At 40.7% G+C, this 18,319-nt stretch overlaps 1 protein-coding gene across 2 annotated transcripts in view; it reads right to left on the minus strand.

The window, feature by feature from the left end:
• Positions 1 to 5,783: 5,783 nt before the first annotated feature.
• HBS1L (HBS1 like translational GTPase) overlaps positions 5,784 to 18,319 on the minus strand; it is a 99,073-nt gene continuing 86,537 nt past the window's right edge. For both annotated transcript variants that reach the window (XM_055135646.1, XM_055135647.1), the window contains 5 exons: positions 15,978 to 16,068; positions 15,512 to 15,620; positions 11,205 to 11,305; positions 7,610 to 7,754; positions 5,784 to 6,267 (listed from right to left, as the gene is read on the minus strand). In XM_055135646.1, coding sequence (XP_054991621.1) covers positions 6,256 to 6,267; positions 7,610 to 7,754; positions 11,205 to 11,305; positions 15,512 to 15,620; positions 15,978 to 16,068 — 458 coding nt within the window. In that variant the 3' untranslated portion in view covers positions 5,784 to 6,255. The remainder of the gene's footprint in view (positions 6,268 to 7,609; positions 7,755 to 11,204; positions 11,306 to 15,511; positions 15,621 to 15,977; positions 16,069 to 18,319) is intronic.

Below are 18,319 nucleotides of genomic sequence, written 5' to 3' on the forward strand. Positions count from 1 at the left end.
TCAACTGTGTACAAGGCAAGCACCCTACTCGCTGTACTATCTCTCCAGCCTATGTAGCCTAACTTTGAAAGTTGAGTAATATTTATCTCATTAGCAAAATCTTGAAGGAAATGATATTTATAACTGCTATCTTTGCATATGTTACACTTTTCAAGTAAGTTTTTCAAATCCTTTTTTTTTTTTGTCTACATGATCAACAAGGAAGTTTTAGAAATGACATCTGCACCTGTACATTCATCGCAGCACTGTTCACAGTAGCCAGAATCTGGAAACAACCTGAGTGCCCAAGAACAGACACTCCTCAAGCTCTCTCTCTCTCTCTCTCTCTCTCTCTCTCTCTCTCTCTCTCTCTCCTTCTCTCTCTCTCTCTCAGCTGACTCTCACCCCCCACCTCCTTCTCCCCACTTTGGTACATCTACACAATGGAATACTATGCAGCTGTTAGGAAAGACAAAGTCATGAAATTTGCTTATAAGTGGATGGTCATGGAGAGTATCATGCTAAGTGAAATGAGTCAGAAAGAGGACACAGAATGATGGCACTCGTTTGTGGAACATAAAATATCATAATATAGATTAACACCCAAGGACAGTAGAGACAAGGGCCAGGAAGATTGCTCCATGGTTAGAAACCTACCTTGGAGCTGGAGGGGAAGGCAGCTGGGATAGAGAAGGGATCACAAAGTCAATGATGGTTGGAGGGATCGCTCGGGATGGGAGATGAGTGTTGAATGAAGACAAAGGACCAAACATGATGGACTCTCACTATCTGTACTGCAAACCATAATGCCCGTAAGTAGAGAGAGAGAAAGAGGGAAATTGTCTGCCATAGAGGCAGGGAAAGGCATGGGACTTGACTGGGGAGGGATACTGGGGACATTGATGGTAGTAAATGTACACTGGTGGAGGGACAGGTGTTTGATCATTGATAATTGAAACTCAAACATGAAAGTTCTGTAACTGTAGCTCACAGTGATTCAATTAAAAAGTTTTTTCTTAAGCATTGTTAAAACTCCCTTTAATGTCTTACACCTAAAAACTTTTCACTTGCACTATGATGCTGTTTAATATATTCACTTTTGTCCTTCTGCTCCATCAGTATGTAGTGACTATTATGGCCAGAGTGTGCTTTCCTTGCTCACTGAACATTTTCAGTCCTCTGATCCCAGTGTAAGGCCCTCGAAGTCTTACTCTTACATCGAGCCCTGCGTTTGGAGAGGTAGTGGTGTGGACACTCCTTCCAGACTCCAGTTTTCTCAACACTAGTCTGAGGTTAACCATCCTGCCTTTTATAACCAATCCCATTAGTAGTTCCCCCTACTGTTCTTGATGCTGTGTTTTATGTGATTAACAGCAATTCATGATTATTACTTTTTTATTTTCAGTTTTATGTTTGGGGGCTATAGCTGGCAGTACTCAGGGATCACTCCTAACCCTGCACTGCGGGCTCACTCCTGGCAGGACTTGGGGGACCATATAGGGTAGCAGGTGAAGGGAGAGGGACCCTCACCCCACCCCCATGGCACCTAGCCCTAATGCTGCTAAAACCCCTACCTTGTGGATACAGCAACTAAACCTCTAAACCTGATGAGACCTTCACCTGGCGCCGGCACAGCTGGATTGTCTCTGAGTAAAGCTCCGGCCGGAACAAAGGTCAGGAAAGGAGTGTCCAAGGCCATCAACTGCTCCCCTTTCTACCGCCCCAGGAGCAGACTGTCCCCTAGGTAGAAAGGCCCTTGTGGGGCGGCTTCGGAAGAAACCTATAAGAGCAAACTTGAACGAGGAAAGTGCGTGCCCGCGGGTTGCTGCCCAGCACATGTGGTGCCCAGGCACGTGTCGCCGGCATCTCTGGAGATGTAGACTTTCATACCTTAGTGCCAGGATGTGTCCTGGGGCTCTCCACTCTGGAAAAAGTCCACATTCTCTCTCTCTCTCTCTCTCTCAGCTGACTCTCACCCCCCACCCCCTTCTCCCCACCAACTTCCAGATAAAACCTGCTTTTACTTCACTGTCCATCTCCTCCTGAAATTCTTTTCTGAGGCAAAAGGCAATCGACCCCAACGGCCCAGGGAACATCGAGGACTCACTTCCCTTGCCTACAAGGAGCAAGGCTCACAGCACTCTTCACTGTATCACTGTCATCCCGTTGCTCCTCGATTTGTTCGAGCGGGCACCAGTAATGTCTCTCATTGAGAGACTTATTGTTACTGTTTTTGGCATATCCAATAGGCACGGGTAGCTTGCCAGGCTCTGCCGTGCCGGCGCGATACTCTCGGTAGCTTGCCGGGCTCTCCGAGAAGGGTGGAGGAATCGAACTCGAGTCCACTGCGTGAAAGGCGAATGCCCAACCGCTGTGCTATCGCTCCAGCCCCACAGCACTCTTATCAGTTCTAAATTTCTCCAGTTTTTCCCAGGTGGCAGCTGCAGATTTTCTTCTTTCAGGCTTCCCCTTTCTCCTGCCTCTCTCCTCTTCACTTCACATCAGTGCCCCGGGGACGCCATGGGCATCACAAGGATTGAGCCCGGGCAGCTCTGTACATGGCCTAATGCCCTAGTGCTGATCTTTGGGCCACCATTGGCTTCTTTGAAAGCACCACAGTAACTCAGATTTTTATCCCCTTGCTTCACATATCCATATTTGGAGTCCGAGTAACACATTTCATTATTGTGTTTTACATAACCAATTTATGTATTTCAGTGATTTTAGTCTGAGAGCAAAAAGGGAACTGGCAGCTCGCTCGCCTAGTGATATACTATAACCAAGTCCTCGACCCTCAGTGAAGCCTGAGACCAAGTCAGTCCCAACCCTAAAAATGACTAAGCGTCTCCATCTTGTGGTCAATATGAGTAACTGCTGCTGCTTTACCTGCATTTCTTACACCTTTTAGATCACTGTTACCACTTTATCACTGTCATCCAGTTGTTCATCGATTAACTGGAGCGGGTGCCAGTAACGTCTCCATTCGTCCCAGCCCTGAGATTTTAGCAGCCTCTCCTTACTCGCCTTTCCCAATGATTGGAGGCTCTTTCAGGGTCAGGGGAATGAGACTTATTATTGTTACTGTGTTTGGCATATGGAATAGGCCATGGGGAGCTTGCCAGGCTCTGCTGTGTGGGCAGGATACTCTCACACCTCTCAGAGAGCTTGCCGGGCTCTCTGAGAGGCATACATATATACATATATATATATATAAATATATATATATACATATATATATATATTTTTTTCCCTCTATGTTGATCTGTTTCGCAGTCCAGGAATATGTTCACTCATGCATGAGGCTTGGCCCAAGTGTGTGGAAAGTGGCCTGGAGCATGGTGGCGGTTGGGTAGTGGAGGTCAGCTGCCGGGGCTGGGTCCCTTGGGGCGGGAAGGGCTCTCACCCGCCCCCCTCTAGGGCGCCCCAGAGTGGAAACAGGCTGGTGCCGAGTCTGGGGGCATGGTTATGGGGGCCTCATTTTATGCTCCATTCCAGGAGAATCAGCTGTGGGTTCTGGAGGGTGGCCGATGAGATTATCTGGCACCACCAGGAGGTGGCCTATGGGTGTGACCGCTGGGATTGGCCGGAGATTGGGGGAAGCAGGCAGAGGATTTCTGCTCCTGAGTCCCGTTAAGCCCAGAGTCCAAGATCACAAAGTTCCGCACTATCTGAGTTCCGTGGGACTTTGCTCATGTGTAAGGCTCGGCCGACCACTACCCAACTACCGCCACGCTCCAGGCCACTTTCAACACGCACGAGCCTCTATATATCCCAATAACTGTAAGTCTACAGGCTTAATGTAAATAAGGTCAGGCTATTGAGAAAAGCCATTTTTCTTTCCAGCCACTTTCCAAAAACTAAGGAAGTCACTCCCTAAGTCTTACTTGCTTGGGGAGCCGGAGTCACAGGACAGCAGGAAGACTCTTGCCTTGCATGTGGAGAACAAGGTTTGATTCCCAGCATCCCATATGTTCCCTGAGTGATTCCTGGTGCAGAGCCTGGTGTAACCCCTGGGCACCACCAAGGGTGACCCAAATGACCAAAAATGAGTAAACAATGTTTTTTAAAAAGTCTTGTGTTAAGTCATCTAACGTAGTTAGTGCCTAGCAGAAGTTCAGTGCTCCTTGTATGTAGCAGCTCCAAGTTTTATCTCTAGCACTGCCCAGTCTCTGTCCCCTGGAACCTCAGGGAGCAAATCACCCCCACAATGAACAGAACAGGAAACTTCTCCAGCATATTATGGGTTGCCCAAGCCTCCTAACCCTCTCCCCACAAAAAAAATTTTAAAAAGTAGAGAGAAATACATCAAAAATACATCTTTGGGGACTGGAGAGATAGTACAGTGGGTAGAGTGCCTGCTTTGCATGCAGCTGACCCAAGTTTAATCTCCAGCACCCCAAAGGGTTCCCTGCTTCATTGATTATGTGGTGAAATATAGATGGCTTCTGCTACATGTACCTTTTAAACTTCTGATTAATGCATAAATAAAATTCTCACCCGAGTTAACTTCATGCTGAAATGACATCCACATTTTCAGTACATGTATTGTACTTTCGGACCATTTACCAAGCAGCACATGTATGACCTGTGCACTTCACCATATAGAAGTTGTTCTTCAACTGAAAAGAAATGCAGTTTAAAAAAAGAAAATGTGGGGCTGGAGCGATAGCACAGTGGGTAGGGTGTTTGCCTTGCACGCCACTGACCAGGTTCGATTCCCAGCATCCCGTATGGTCCCCTGAGCACCGCCAGGAGTAATTCCTGAGTGCAGAGCCAGGAGTAACCCCTGAGCATTGCCGAGTGTGACCCAAAAAGCAAAAAAAAAAAAAAAAAAGAAAAGCAATTATATATGGCAAGCCATCAATACATAATAATATAAGTCTAACATTTATAGTTCAAAAATATAAATCAAACATAAATAGCCTATCAGAGTCCTACCCAGGATCAACTGATGGCAAAGCTCCTCTTTGAACATTAAATAAAAACACAACTTTAATACAGGGGGATTTATATATAAACTAGATATCAAGTATATAAACTATATAGTTGACATAGGTAAAGCTATGAAAGTCATTCTTGGGGGCTGGAGCAATAGCACAGAGGGTCGGGCGTTTGCCTTGCACACGGCCGACCCGGGTTCGGTTCCCAGCATCCCATATGGTCCCCCGAGCACCGCCAGGAGTAATTCTTGAGTGCATGAGCCAGGAGTAACCCCTGTGTGTTAACGGGTGTGACCCAAAAAGAAAAAAAAAAAGCTATAAAAGTCATTCTAAAAGTGAGAACAAGAAGTTAGAAATGGATAAGACTAAACTTGATGGGCTATCAGGGTAAGATGCAGAAATTCAGGGCTGGGAAAAATTTTAAAATGTCTCTAAGTGTGAAGACCTGGAATTGCTCCCCAGCATGTGGCCCCCAAAGCTGCTGCAGGTGGAGCCCAGGTGGCCCCTGCACCTCTGGGTGCTGGCAGCTGTGCATCATGTGATCAAGCACATTGAAATCTGGATAGAGGAAGTGAGCGGGACCCTTCAGCTCCTCTGAGCTTGGTCCTGGCCACCACTATGATGTGAAAGAGTGGCAAAGTTTAAGGTGAAAAGATCCTACAAAATTCCCAAGCATGTTTAGTGATCATGGTAGAGAATCTCACTGATGTGGAAGAAACAAAACAATTTTGCTGTTACACCCAAAAGGCATTTTATTAGCTGGCCTAACAAACTAAGTAAGATCCTGGTTTCCAAGGAATAGTTACTGCTAATTCCAAACTTCTTTCAAAAGTTTACTTGTTGGAGGAATAAACATTCGTATGCTCAACATAAAATATCTTTATTCAGCAAATCTTAGGGTTAATGAAAAAGTACTTAAATGTTTAAATATTAACTACCTCAACAAACCAATTTAGTTTTTTTTTTTCCTTAAAATGTGTGTAGTATTTTGAAAATCAAAAAATCAAAAGAGAAAACTGAATGTTTGAGATTTGGCTGGGAGTTCATTTCATGATGATTCAATGTCTTCTGATACACAAATCTTAATAAATCCATTTATCAATACTTCAAATGGAAAGCTGGGTTTTTGAAATGAAAGTACAATCACTCTGCCAGTTGACAACCAGAACTTTTTGCAGGAATAAATATTAAATTTCTGTACAGCTGATGGTAGCTATAATCTTCGGTTTCACTTTTTAAAAAAATAAACAATTCCATATTTGTCCTTTAACTGGATTCTTTGAAAACAGAGGTTAGCGATTTCACTGACTTTGGAAAAAGCAGAAATTCTGACCCATCATTCCTTTATCTGAAAAGGAAAAAAAAATTGCTCTTGTTAATAAGTCACATTCTAAGGCTCTTTTATCAAGAATGCATTCACAGATTAAAGGTATGCTGAAAATAATGCTGACGGCAGACAGCGTGGCCCAGAGGTTTTGCCCACACTATTGTGTACTATTTTGTGTGGATCATTTCACACCACTCAAGGAGACAGATTCTCTCACTGCACTTTTATAGGATAAATTGGAGACATGGACTTGTGCTGCTAGGAGTAGCACTGCAGCACTGTTGTCCCGTTGTTCATTGATTTGCTCGAGCGGGCACCAGTAATGTCTCCATTGTGAAACTTGTTACTGTTTTTGGCATATGGAATACACTACGGGGAGCTTGCCAGGCTCTCTAGGAGTAAGGGGATGCCAAATAAATGTGGGCAGTTTAACTCTAGAACCTATTACGTGATACATGTGCAAAGTGAATGTTAATGTACATTAAAGCTTGGTTAGTGGTTCAAGTTCTATCAAGTTCAATTAAATGAACTAAATAGTTCATTATGCAGAAAACAGCCATCATATGAAATAATGAAACTTCAGAATATAAAGGGGCCAGAGTAACGATACAGTGGATAGGGCACTTGCATTGCATGCAGACAACTCCAGTTCCAGCCCTGTCATGACATATAAAACCCCAATCCCCTCTAGAAGTGACCCCTAGGTGCAGAGCCAGTAATAAGGCCTGAATACTGCTGAGTGTAGCCCAAAGCATATCCCCTCACCCCATAAAAATTAATATAATAAAATTAAAATAGAATACAAGATTAACAGTAATCATAAAAGTATGGAACACAATGTAACCTACTAAAATTTCTGGTTCTTTTCTAATTTTCTTCATAACTACTAACTAGATCTTGAATTATTCTATATTTAATAGAAAGGTTTCAGAGACATTTTCAGTAGATGAAGGGAACCTTCTAAATAAATCATTCCAAATGCACCAGTTATTAAAAAAAAAAATGTAACGAAGGTTCATTTGTTAAAGGAAATCTCTGATCAATTCATTTTCTCAAATTTTGAACAGAATATACAGTTATGTCTCTCAAAGGACTTTTTTTTTTTTTTTTTAGGTTTAAGCAATCTTACTGGTGGAAAAGAGTCTGGAATTCTCATTACAAGACTCTCATTATAAGAAGTCTATAATCATTATCAAGACCGAACACTTCCTTCCCATCATTCTTCTATTTTTTCATATACAGTTTGAACTCTTATTCTATCCAAGCTACATTCTCTGCAATCTAAGATCTCTGCAATCGTACTTAAAAAGGAGAAAGAGAAAAGAGAATTGCCAAGGACACCGGCCCAGTCACTTTAGATTACCTCTGTGACAACGCCAGCTGCTATCGTGGAGCCGCTATAACGCAGCATGAACCGCCCCAGCTCCTTGAAGTCTTTGTAGAGCTCAAGGGCCACGGGCCTTTGCGTCTGTAGCTCTATGAGTGCATTCTGGCCTTTAGTCAGCAACCTAGCAAGAAAGAGATAAGGAGCAAACACACTGTCAAGGGACGAAAAACTGGAATAACACGAGAAAAATAAATATCCATCTTAATTTTTCAAAAATCTGAAGAAAATAATTTTTTAAAAGAAAAGATATATATATATATATATATATATATATATATTTATTAATGCTTTGGGTTAGCCGAAAGAAATAAGAGAATTAATTCCAGATTTAAGAAATATAACCTAGGGCCAGAGAGGGAGGTGAAGGGGGCTGGGGAGAGACAGAGAGAGAGAGAGAGAGACAGAGACAAAGACAGAGAGAGGTCACCATGCATGCAGGAGGCCAAGGTTGAATGGTTTGATCCTTGGTACCTCGTGTCCCTGAGCATGTGCTAGGAACAATTCTCCAAGCACCACTGGAAATTGCCCCTGAAAACTGCAGGGAGCGGCCCAAAGTCAGAAGGACAGAAAGGAGGGTGGAGAACAAAAGGACAGGAAGGGAAGAGGAGGAGGGAAGGGTAGGCATATCGGTACATACGCTAACCTTCCAAACACAACCCTATCCATCAAAAGACCTATGACTTAAGATGTCCCAGATCTATCACTGAAGCATTTTCCTTTGGTTCCCTCACGAGACTGAGAAGCTCAGTTATGTATTCATGGTAGGAAGGCACACGCATTCTACAAGAGGTGCAACATCCTAAATCTTCCCCGGTAACATTTCAAACCAATCTAGGAAGTTATGTTCAAAGAGGATAGCCATTTACCATCGATACAGTACTCTGTTGCTTTTGTTTGGGGGTTACATTCTGTAGTGCTCAGGGAATACTGGAGGTTAGTACTTAGGGGACTCCGTGCTTGGGGGTAACTCCTGGCCTGTCAGGATCAAATCCAGATCCGCAGAAAAGGCATTCACTCTAACCCACCTCGTGCTTGCACTTTCGCGTGCTCTCCTTTCTCCTCTCCTCTCTCTTTTCTCCCTCTCCATCTCCCTCTCTCCTGTCCCAAATCAACACTGTGAATCTCTCCTTCTCCCTCCATTTTTTTCACAGTTGGGGTGGTTCTTTGACAATAACTTATAACCATTTAAGAAAATTTTCCAACAAAATGCTGTTTGTATGCATGGGGAATGGAACATGGGTCTGATTTTTATTCGCCTCTGATTTTTACTCACCTACTTGTATGTAAAGTTTCACACAAATAAGAAACAAAAATCCTTGTATATGGACCTCACCAAAACTTATTACTAAAATGGTGCCAAAAGGTCGAATGGCACTGGTGGAAAATAAGAAAAAAGGGGGCTGGAGAGATAGAACAGTGGGTAAAGTGCTTGTTTGGCGTAAGATGGACCCTGTTCAATCCCAGCACCGCATAATGTCCTCTGAGCACTGTCAGGAGTGATCCTTGAACAAAGGGCCAGGTATAAGCCCTGAGTACCATGCAGTTATGGCCCCCCCCAAAAAATAAGAGAAAAAAATAAAACCCAAACCAAGCAAAATTCCTTGGGGCAAGAGCAACAGTACAGACATTAAAGCACTTGTCTTGCATGTACTAGATATTGGATCCTGGCATCCATATGGTCCCCTAAACCATGCCAGGAGCAATCCCTGAAAGCAGAGACAGGAGTAAGTCCTGAGCACAGAAGGGGGTGGCCCCAAAACAAAATAAGAGAAAAGGTTGTAGTAACCAAGAGTGTAACAGCAAAGCAAGCATGTTACTTGAGTAAGACCCCGCGTCTCTGCAGCAGGACAGGGAGAAGCTAAGGGAATGCCTGGCTCAACCAAGTGAACCAAATGGGGGTTTGATACTTGACTTTCCACCACCATTTCCACATTAGGTGTATCATAGACCTGACTGCCGTATACAGAATGGAACAAACTTTCCGGGAAGTGAAGTACAAGTTATAAGTATATATGAGAAGATATCATTCCTTAGGAAATTTTTCTTCTTAAGGAATGGGACTTTGGAACTAATATTGTTTTAAGCCAATATTTGGAATTTTTGAAGCACTTCTGAAGAAAGTTTACTGGCTTATACTGTCTATTGCTGGACTCCGCCTTTAGTAGGGGGCTGACAATGGCTGCTCTCTGTCTCCTTCAAAGGCCAGCAACATTTTCCAATATCTCAAGTGAACCAATTTCAACGAGAATTCTCCATACCAATTCTCAGCATCAAACAATGTGCCCCCTGCTAACAAGAATATGATTTATGTAAACCAACTAATGGGGCTAAAATCTGGGCTGTGTCACTTGCAAATTTTGTGACCCTGAGATGTCTGACACCTTTTCTTAGTCTCAATTTTCTCATCTGGAAAATAGAAGCACCTGTTAAGACAGGACGCCTAAGCATATAAACCACATGAAAGCATGTATCGCAGTCTGGAAAACAGTGGTCTTCAAGAAATGTTAGCCATTAGTTATTTCACATTTCTCTGAACATCATGGCAATAAGTCAGGCTAGAAGCTAGCCTTGTGTCAAAATAGAGAGAGAGGTACGTCTCTGAAACTGACACAGATTCATGGCAGTGTGAAGATCTTCTCTCCCACCTCAGCTGCCCATCACCCCCCTAACCACCTCTGGCCTCTTACACAGGTGCAAAGGCTCTCCTCACCCGAGGACTGATCAAGGGGATTTTGGGTGGGATTCCCCATGGGGTAGAAGTGAGGAAAACCCCAAAAGTGAAGCAGCCAAGCCAAACTGTGCTCAGACTTTATTTGAATTAGAGTGAGAACATTTCTCCTGAAGCACTTCCTTTGAAAATTCCCAACCTTGTCCTCGGCCTAGTTGTTACAACTGACAGGACACCAAAATGGTGTCAGGACTTTGAGCAGCAAGAAAAATACCTTCTGAGGGCGGGGATGGGAAGGGTGGAATCTGGGAATCGCTGTGTTTAGATCTTTTTTCTTCCTTGAATCTTCTAAACACAGAAAAGATTCCCAATAAGAGAAGTGATAAGAAAACTAAGAAGAGCAATCAGTTGAAATTTGGGTCCACTGGCAAGGCATAATTCAAATTAATCTTTTCAAATATAGGATAAATTCTGTGCTCAGGGGATCACTCATAGCAGGGCTAGGGGGCCCTTAGTGGTGCCAGGGATCAAGCCCAGGTAAGTCATGTACAAGGCAATTGACTGACTTATCTGCTTTACCCTCTCTCCAGCCCCTTGAAATGTCAATTTCTAGTATGATTTCTTTTTTTTTTTCCGTCACACCCGGCAATGCTCAGGGGTTTGATTTCTTTTGTAATTTACACGCACCCTCATTGTAATAGAAACTGCATGTATAATCAAACCTAAACTTGAGTGTAAATATATACTTCTGTGCTTATATTAATTTAGGCCTTGAAAAATTTATTTCTGGACCAAATGAAAATAGACTTCACTTCTCACAGAGATATACAAAACAAATAAAATAATCCACAAGAAATTTGCTTAAAATGCTTCTGATCTCACTTTACACATTAAAACACTCACTTGGGTTTTTTCTTTGTGACTTCACCTGTGCTTTTATTCAGGACACTAATCAATCGTTTAATAACAGCAGGTTCACTGACAGTTTGGTAGTGTAACAGGACCTAAAACAAAAAATTGCAAGCAGTCATATAAACTTTTAATCAGAGCATCTCCAGTAAAGGTTAACATTTTGGTTATAATATGGTTAAATGAAATACCAAAGGTTAAATTGATGCCCAACTTTAATCATATTCAATTCAGTACTACTGGTTAGAATCTTGCAACATCTCTGGCTGCCTACTCTAAATCCCAATACTTCAAGTTGTTCCTTAACTTCTCATTGTCATTGTCACTGTCACTGTCATCCTGTTGCTCATCGATTTGCTCGAATGGGCACCAGTAACTTAATAGGAAAAAAAGGTAGTAAGAGGCCAGGACATATCACATATCATTTAAGTTGCATTTATAAAATCAATGACAGATGTGTGAAGAACGGGTTTTTTAGAGAGACAAAAAGTGGGACTGAGAGGAGAGACTGGAGTGTGCCTTTTAATTCAGAGAGTGCTTGTACAGAATTACATGGTAAAAGTGAGGAAAGGGAGAAGTAGATAGAATAAGAGTAATAAACATTCAAGTAGAATGACTCAGTTTTTAGAAAACTCCAAAAGAATTGCGCATCCGCAGTCATCCTTGTAGTGCTGTTTATAAACTGTGATAGGCGACATTATGTGTTATGAGACAAAATAAATCAAATTATTTTCTTTATACTTCTAGGTGACTCATTTAAACATTATCAATGCACACACAGTCAATTATTTTTCAACAGGCGCTGAGACTATACATTAGGAAAATGACAGCCTTTTCAAAAACTGCTGCTGGAAAATTACCTATTCACATTCAAAAGAATGAAGCTGAAGTTCTATCTTCCACTCTATACAAAAATTAACTCAAAACAGATCAAAGATCAATGTAAGAAAGAAAACAAGAAAAAAAATAAGAGGAAATTCGTCAAATTAAAACTGCCAATGATTTCTTGGATGTGACATCAAATGTATAGGTGACGAAAGAAAACACAGGTAGACTGGATCACATCAAAATTAAAAAATTAACATACATCAAAGAACACTATCAAAAGCATGAAAAGAAAACCCACAGAATGAAAAAAGACATTTGCAAATCATATAGGGAAATGCAAATCAAAACCACAGTGATATACACCTCTTTATATGGATAAACAAAATGTATATAAAAATGCAACTGTGGACTATTATTAAATCTTAAAAAATAAATGTAATTCTAATAGATGCTGCAACATGAATGAACCTTCATTTTATTTCATTACTTGATGATAACGAAATAAAATGGACACAAAAAGGACAAACCATATTATGATTCTATTACCCAAAGGACCTCTATAGGCGAATTCATAAAGAAAGTAAAACAGTGGTTACTAGGGGATAGCAACAGGGGGTAATGCAACGTCATTATTTTTTTTTCTTTTGGTTTTTGGGGGACACCCAGTGGTGCTCAGGGCTTACTCCTAGATATGCTCAGGGGACCACACACTGTGCTGAGGGTTGAAGTGGGGTCAGCTATAGATAAGACAAGGACTTTAAGCCCTGTATTATCTCTCTAGCCAGGAATGTTATTCTTTTCTTTTCTTTTCTTTGCTTTTTTTCGGGTCACTCCCAGCAATGCTCAAGGGTTACTCCTGGCTCTGCACTCAGGAATCACTCCAGGCGGTGCTTGGGGGACCATATGGAATACAAGAGACTGAATCCAGGTTGGCCACATGCAAGGCAAATACCCTCATTGTCGTACTATCACTCTGGCCCCAGAATGTTACTGTTTAATGGGTACAGGTTTTCTATTGAGGGCAAAAAGATTTTGTAGAGTGTACTGATGACTATAGTGTAACGTATACTATGTCACTGAAATAATACACTAAACATCTGAGTAAGGATGGCACCTTATTTTATATTTTACCATAAAATATTAAACATTAACTTAGTTAAAATCTAATCAATTATTTTTTCTTTAGTAAAGGTTTTACTAATTAAACCAAGGGAAATTTAAACATTTTTAAGTAGCATTAAGGAAGCAGTGAGACTGGAGCAATAGCACAGCGGGTAGGGCGTTTGCTTTGCATGTGGCCCACCCGGGTTCGATTCCTCTGTCCCTCTCGGAGAGCCCAGCAAGCTACTGAGAGTATCCCGCCTGCACAGCAGAGCCTGGCAAGCTACCTGTGGTGTATTCGATAAGCCAAAAACAGTAACAAGTCTCACAATGGAGACGTTACTGGTGCCCGCTCAAGCAAATCTATGAACAACGGGACGACAATGCGACAGTGCTATTAAGGAAACAGTACTGAACAGTTGTGTTTTAATTGCTTTAAAAGACGGTTCCTTGTTTTTTTTAAAAAAATTAATCTGGGGCTGGAGAGAGAGTACAGTTGGTATAGTGCTTGCCCTACTCATGGCCAGGTTGGGTTCGATCTCTGGCAGCCCATATAAGTCCATAGAGCACCACCAGGAATAGTTCCTGAGTGCAGAGCCTGGAGTAATCCCTGAGTATTGCTGGCTCCCAAACCAAAAAATTTTAACTTTTAAACAAAAACAAACAAATAACCCTCCCCCACCCCCCATTCCCCGGCCCCACCCTGGACCTTAGACCCCAGGGAAATGGACTAACAATACAGGTTTACTTTTTACTGAAACAAAATTCTTCCTGGTTTTTATGAATCAATATTTGAGGGTGGGAATCTAATAGAAGAACACTTGAAAAACTTTCAATTCCTACTTATTTTTCGGAAATGCCAGTAAACAGGAAGATAGTATTACTATTCAAAGTAACTACTGACTTCTTGACCTCTCTGCAGTTCCACTGGCAAAAGTCTTGCTGCATGAGTGAAAGCACCAGTGGCGAGCGCTCCTGCCTCTCCCTGTGTGACGCACTGCTTTCTAAGAATAAGTGCCACTCACGGCAATTACATCAGATCTCTTGCCTACCAAAACACATCCTTTGATAACTTAAAAATTAACTCTTTCAAGTATAACAATTTTTGGAGGAACTTTTGCACCTATTTTTAGCATATCAGAGAAATGGGACATCATTTTAAAAATGTGTACTTGATATTTCCTAATTGCCTATTTTTCAATACCATCTGTTCATTTGAAGCATTCGGTAATACGCCACTAGATATGTAAAACTGGGTTAGTTGTGGTATAATACAAGAAAAAAAGACTCCACGTGCTATTAAAGATCATGGGAAATTGCTTGTAATGGCTTTCAAATATTTAAAATAAAGTGCATTCATTCTGAAAAAAAAATGTGTACTTGAATAGCATCTTACTAATACAATTTTCTATAATCACAGAAATAACATGAAAAATTAACAGCGAAGTTATATAAGATGGGCATCTCAAATAGAGGCATATAAGAGTAAAATTGTAAAACCGATTTCACACTAATTTTAACATTTAAAGGTCAATTACTTTGAGACCTTTTATTTCACAGATGCATCAAATAATCTATTTCTATACTGAAGGACAAACTATTAAATCAGTTATTTTTTGTTTTGTTTTTGCTATTACAAAACAAGTACTATATAAACAAATCAAGAAAAACATTGGAAATGCTGGACTCCAAATAGCAAAAGTAAGATTTTTAACTATATACAAAGTACAGTCCACCACCTTCCCTCCAAATAAGAAAGAACTTCATAAAAGCAACTCATGCTATCCACAGGTAGCATCCTCTCTTAAGAATGTACATGTTCAAACAATGTGGTTTATTATTGTTCTACAGTTCAATATCACTGCATTTAGGGTCTGGGCATACTATTTCAGCAAAATTAAAGCACATCAAAGATACTCAAAATGTACCCATTATATTCATGTGAATAAGAAGTACACATTAAAAATATGGTGAAATATAAAGGTATGCACCCTGCTCTTTGTAATTTATATTTGTTTAAGGCAAGTATAAGACATTTTTATTTTCCTCACATTTTTGCTTACCATATTTTCTGTAATGAATTGCTTTTATAATCAGAAAACTACAAATCTACATATTAAAACAAAATAAAAACTGAAAGATAGAATTTAAGTATAGTGAGGTAATCTTTAGAACACAAAGTATCACTTTCCCTAGATGAATTTTACCACTAACATCAGTTTGTATCCTACTGATTATGAAATTGAAAAAGTTCCCGTGCTACAAAATGTTAGTTGGAAACTATGGCATCGCCATTGTAAAGAGAGCTATTACTTGTTAAGAAAAAAATTACCTTGATCCTTAAAAACAGTATAAGACACTTAGAAACTTACAGGAAATCCTTTAGTGACAGGAATTTCAATATTAAAGATGAGAATTCGGGCTCTGAAACGTGTACAAGCTTTAATGGGTTCTTTGGGGCCACAAAATATGCAGCCAACACTGTAACAAATGTTGAAAAACAAAGAAAAAAAAGACAGTTGGGAGACAAGTAATTTACATCCGAACTCTTTGGTATTTATAAGGCAAACAGGTAAATATAGGAATGTTTCTAAATCCTCCCTTCTCGTTATCTAAAGCATAACTTTTTAACATAAAACTTGCATAAATTACAGCTTTCATGCCAACTATGTGCAACAAATGCATTAATTTTACTTTAAAGAACATTTGGCTTACTTCCATCAGGTGTCAGTTTTGGCCAAATGAGAGTCAAATTAAAACTGTTTCAAACTGGTGAACTGCAAAAACTAATGTGTTTTGAAATCCTATCACTGCTTAAGCTCCATTTTTCTCACTCACTTGATTTTGATGATATCCATCCCAACCAATGTGAGATTAACATGATCGCCTGCCGCTGCCCAATCAACAGGTTCATCATGCAGAGTAATTCCTGGAAATGAGTAAGAACCAAAGCACACCATGAAATACCTCAATACTAAACCATAACAACCAAGAGAGCCGGCTGATTTGTGCTTCATCAGTCTCTATTCATCATTTTCAATATGAATGAGTTGAGAGTGAGAAGTGTAACTGAGCGTTGAGGAAAACACACTTCCTCTATCTGCCGGCCTGCCTCTTCTGGAACGCCACCCTAAACATAAAGTGACTTGTATTTGCTCACAAAAGGCTGACTTCTGCTTATTGAATCAAGAGTCTGTAATTTGTTAAAGCAATGGGTATAGTCTTCAAACAGACCCCATTCTAGTATTTCTCAGACTGATGAAGAAAGCATAAGTTACAGCTCAAATCATTTACAATTACATAAAAGGTGGGATTGGTTAAGGAATCAAGCAGCATTTTATTTTTTTGAGCTTTGCTGTTTGTTTAGAAAACACCTAAGCAATCACCAGTGTTCAGGAGGACCCCTGAGTGCATCAGTGCTCAGTTAGATCGTCCTCTCGTCAGGCCCCATCACTATTCCTGGCTCAAGGGAGCTGCTTCCCAGAGAGACATGACACTGAGAACTGGCTACATGAAAAGGAAAACAGAAGTCATGTGAGAAATTTAATTTAAACATGAACCTAAGTGTTGTATATTCCTTTAAAACCCAGGGAGGCTGGCGATCAGTTCCAAAGGGCAACACTCAACTACCTTATTCAAATGTTTTAAAAGGTATATATTTTTTACTCTGTGGAGTAAATTCAAGGAATTAGTTTCCTTCATTTGAAACGTAAATCATTTCAGGAAGACAGAATATAGGTTAACCATGTGGAGCAGTCTTTAACTGATCTTTTTTTTTTTTTTTTTTTTTTGCTTTTTGGGTCACACCTGGTGATGCACAGGGGTTACTCCTGGCTCTGCACTCAGAAATTACTCCTGGCGCCTGGCGGTGCTCAGGGGACCATATGGGATGATGGGATTTGAACCCGGGTCGGCCGCGTGCAAGGCAAATGCCCTACCCGCTGTGCTATCGCTCCAGCCCCATCTTTTTGGTAAATTAGAATTCACTGATAGCTTTCTGAAGAGATTAATCATACCCTATACAACATACTCTTAAGCAAGTTTTTTGTTTTTTAGAGTTGTAGGAAATTCAAGGGGGCTGGAGTGATACTACAGCGGGTAGGGCGTTTGCCTTGCATGCGGCCGACCTGGGTTTGATTCCCAGAATCCGCTATGGTTCCCCAAGCACAGCCAGGAGTAACCTCTGTGTATGGTTACTCATACACAGGGTGGGGATGCCAAAAAAAAAAAAAAAAGAATTACTGGGGTGGAGTTGTAGAAAATTCAAGAAGAACTGACCTGATGCAACCTATAATTTTATGTAGGTTTATATAAAATTTCAGTATGACTACATCTGTATCAATTTGAGTACAAGGCCATAACATTTATCAGGGTGTCAAAGAGATTTTGATTCTAAAAATGTTAACAATTATGATGTTAAGGAATTTTTACTATTCAATTGATTTAGTTTTTTAATACAAATTTAAAATTACCATAGCTGACTTTTGTTATGAAATATGGAACCACGACAGGAGCCAGCTAAATATATACAGTGGAGCTTGCCTTTAACTCTAAGACTGTAAGGAGATTGCATACTAGAAGTTCAATTAATGAGATTTTCCTAAAGTAACACATAATCTGATTTCCCTCCACAAACTATGTTACACTGTCCCATATGAAACTGACCTTCCTAAGGCCCTTCTTCGATGAACAGACAGTACACAAAAGGATCCTTAAAAAAATTTTGATTTTCCACGAGCTTGATATGTGAAAATGAAATTTAGAATTTCCCCTTTTTAGTGGTAGGTTTACTCAGTTTTCCTTTTTAGCAATGAACAGTGAGCCTCAGGGAACCTAGTGTTCAGAGGGAACGGTGCATGAAACAACCAGGCCGTGCAAGCAAAAGCAACCAGGTTAGAAACAAAGGACTGAGAACTTTCAAGCTGGACTAGACGGGCGGCTCTCAAGAGTGGAGCAGTGTTCTCTGGGTGATTCTAGTCTGACTTCTTGAAGAATCAAGCTCTGGCAGGAAGAGACCAGGAAGGGCAGAGAGAAAGAACGTGGGATATTCAGAAGTGACCAAATTCTGATTTAGGGAGCAAATAATACTTCTAGGACCATGGTTTAATTCATACCTACTGATTATTTTAAAAATTCTATTTTCAGTAAAGCTTGTTAACATAGAAATAATTGGTATTTCA

Source organism: Sorex araneus, chromosome 4, assembly GCF_027595985.1.
Source record: "Sorex araneus isolate mSorAra2 chromosome 4, mSorAra2.pri, whole genome shotgun sequence".
In the NCBI taxonomy this organism is placed as follows: domain Eukaryota; kingdom Metazoa; phylum Chordata; class Mammalia; order Eulipotyphla; family Soricidae; genus Sorex; species Sorex araneus.